Raw genomic sequence first — 1330 nt, forward strand, 5'->3', positions numbered from 1 at the left:
GGGGGGTGCAGCACCGGGATGTGGGGTGCAGCATTGGGATGGGGGGTGCAGCATTGGGATGGGGGGTGCAGCACCAGGACAGGGGGTGCAGCACTGGGACGTGGGGTACAAGCTCACACTGCCTTTGGGAGGTTGAATTTCTGTGCTTAGAAACGCCACACAGCAGTAGTTAGCTGCCCCGTGTGTGTTTTGTCCTGCTCTGCAAGAGCTAAACTGTCTTGTTTTGTTCCTCGTGTGTTTTTGGGCAGGCGAATGAGGTGACCGACAGCGCTTACATGGGCTCGGAGAGCACGTACAGCGAGTGCGAAACCTTCACGGATGAAGACACCAGCACGCTAGTCCATCACGAGATGCACGACGAGGTAGAAACGGACAGCGCCATCGACTCCACCATGCACTCCGAGTTCACCGATCCCATCGAGGAGCCGGAGCAGGGGTGAGTGGGGACGGCGAGGAGCAAAACTCACCGTGTGGGGCAGGAAAACCGGGAGCAGCCGAGGACCGAGGGAGATGCAGCCTGAGGATTTAAAATGGAGTGGGCCGGGTCTGTCTTGCCGAAACTGGTTGGTTTGTGCTTTGTCTTTGTAACTTCATGCAAGACCAAAATAGCTCTTCTTTAAAAATAATGATAATAATTAAACCGCACCGTGTGTAGGCTGTTTTGGAGCTCGGCCTGGCAATCTCTTTGAGTTAATCGTTGCTTGCCTTGGGAGAACTTCTGTACCCTCATTAACATCTTTAACCTCTAAAATAAGCTCTCGGGTGATCCAAACACCTGAAATACTTGCAGTTTTTAATCTATCGCTTAAGCCAGAAACACAACATGTAATTTTCAAGTCGGGAGGGGAACTCATCGTATTCTTGTTTTACCCAAACACGCGTGTGCCCTTTGATGTGCAGCCTCCTCCTGTAATAACTGGTTTGAAACTTGTGCCTGAAGCACAGAAGCGTGAGCTAAGATCTCCTTCCCCGGATCCGAACCGCTGCTGGCGAAACTGCTCCTGGGCCCGCCTCATTTCCTAGATTTTGTAGGAAAATTGGTTTTTGGGGTGAAAATGGGATGCTGGCAGGTGGGAGGGAATAATTCCTTTAATAGTGACCCAGGAGCAGCGGTTTGTGCTGAAACCTCTGGAACCATCGTTGCTTAAGGTCTGCTAAAGCACAGAACTTTTTTTGGCCAAACCCCACACCGGCCAGGCTGGGTGCTCGGGTGAGTACTTACAGTTCCCGTTGCTTTTAGAAAGCCCCAGGCTTCCCTCCCACCCCAAAAAATCACATCGGGGGCCATCAGGGATGTAGTGAGCGGTCAGTGCTGCTGGATGCTCAGCGC

The 1330-nt window shown here is 52.3% G+C and overlaps 1 protein-coding gene across 1 annotated transcript in view; it reads left to right on the forward strand.

Moving 5' to 3' along the window:
• Nucleotides 1-248: 248 nt before the first annotated feature.
• Nucleotides 249-1330, forward strand: part of RAB11FIP3 (RAB11 family interacting protein 3 (class II)) — a gene marked incomplete at its 5' end in the record, with an annotated part of 22788 nt that continues 21706 nt past the window's right edge. The window contains one exon of the mRNA XM_010079800.1: nucleotides 249-436. Coding sequence (XP_010078102.1) covers nucleotides 249-436 — 188 coding nt within the window. The remainder of the gene's footprint in view (nucleotides 437-1330) is intronic.

Source organism: Pterocles gutturalis, unplaced genomic scaffold, assembly GCF_000699245.1.
Source record: "Pterocles gutturalis isolate BGI_N339 unplaced genomic scaffold, ASM69924v1 scaffold6036, whole genome shotgun sequence".
NCBI classification, from domain to species: domain Eukaryota; kingdom Metazoa; phylum Chordata; class Aves; order Pterocliformes; family Pteroclidae; genus Pterocles; species Pterocles gutturalis.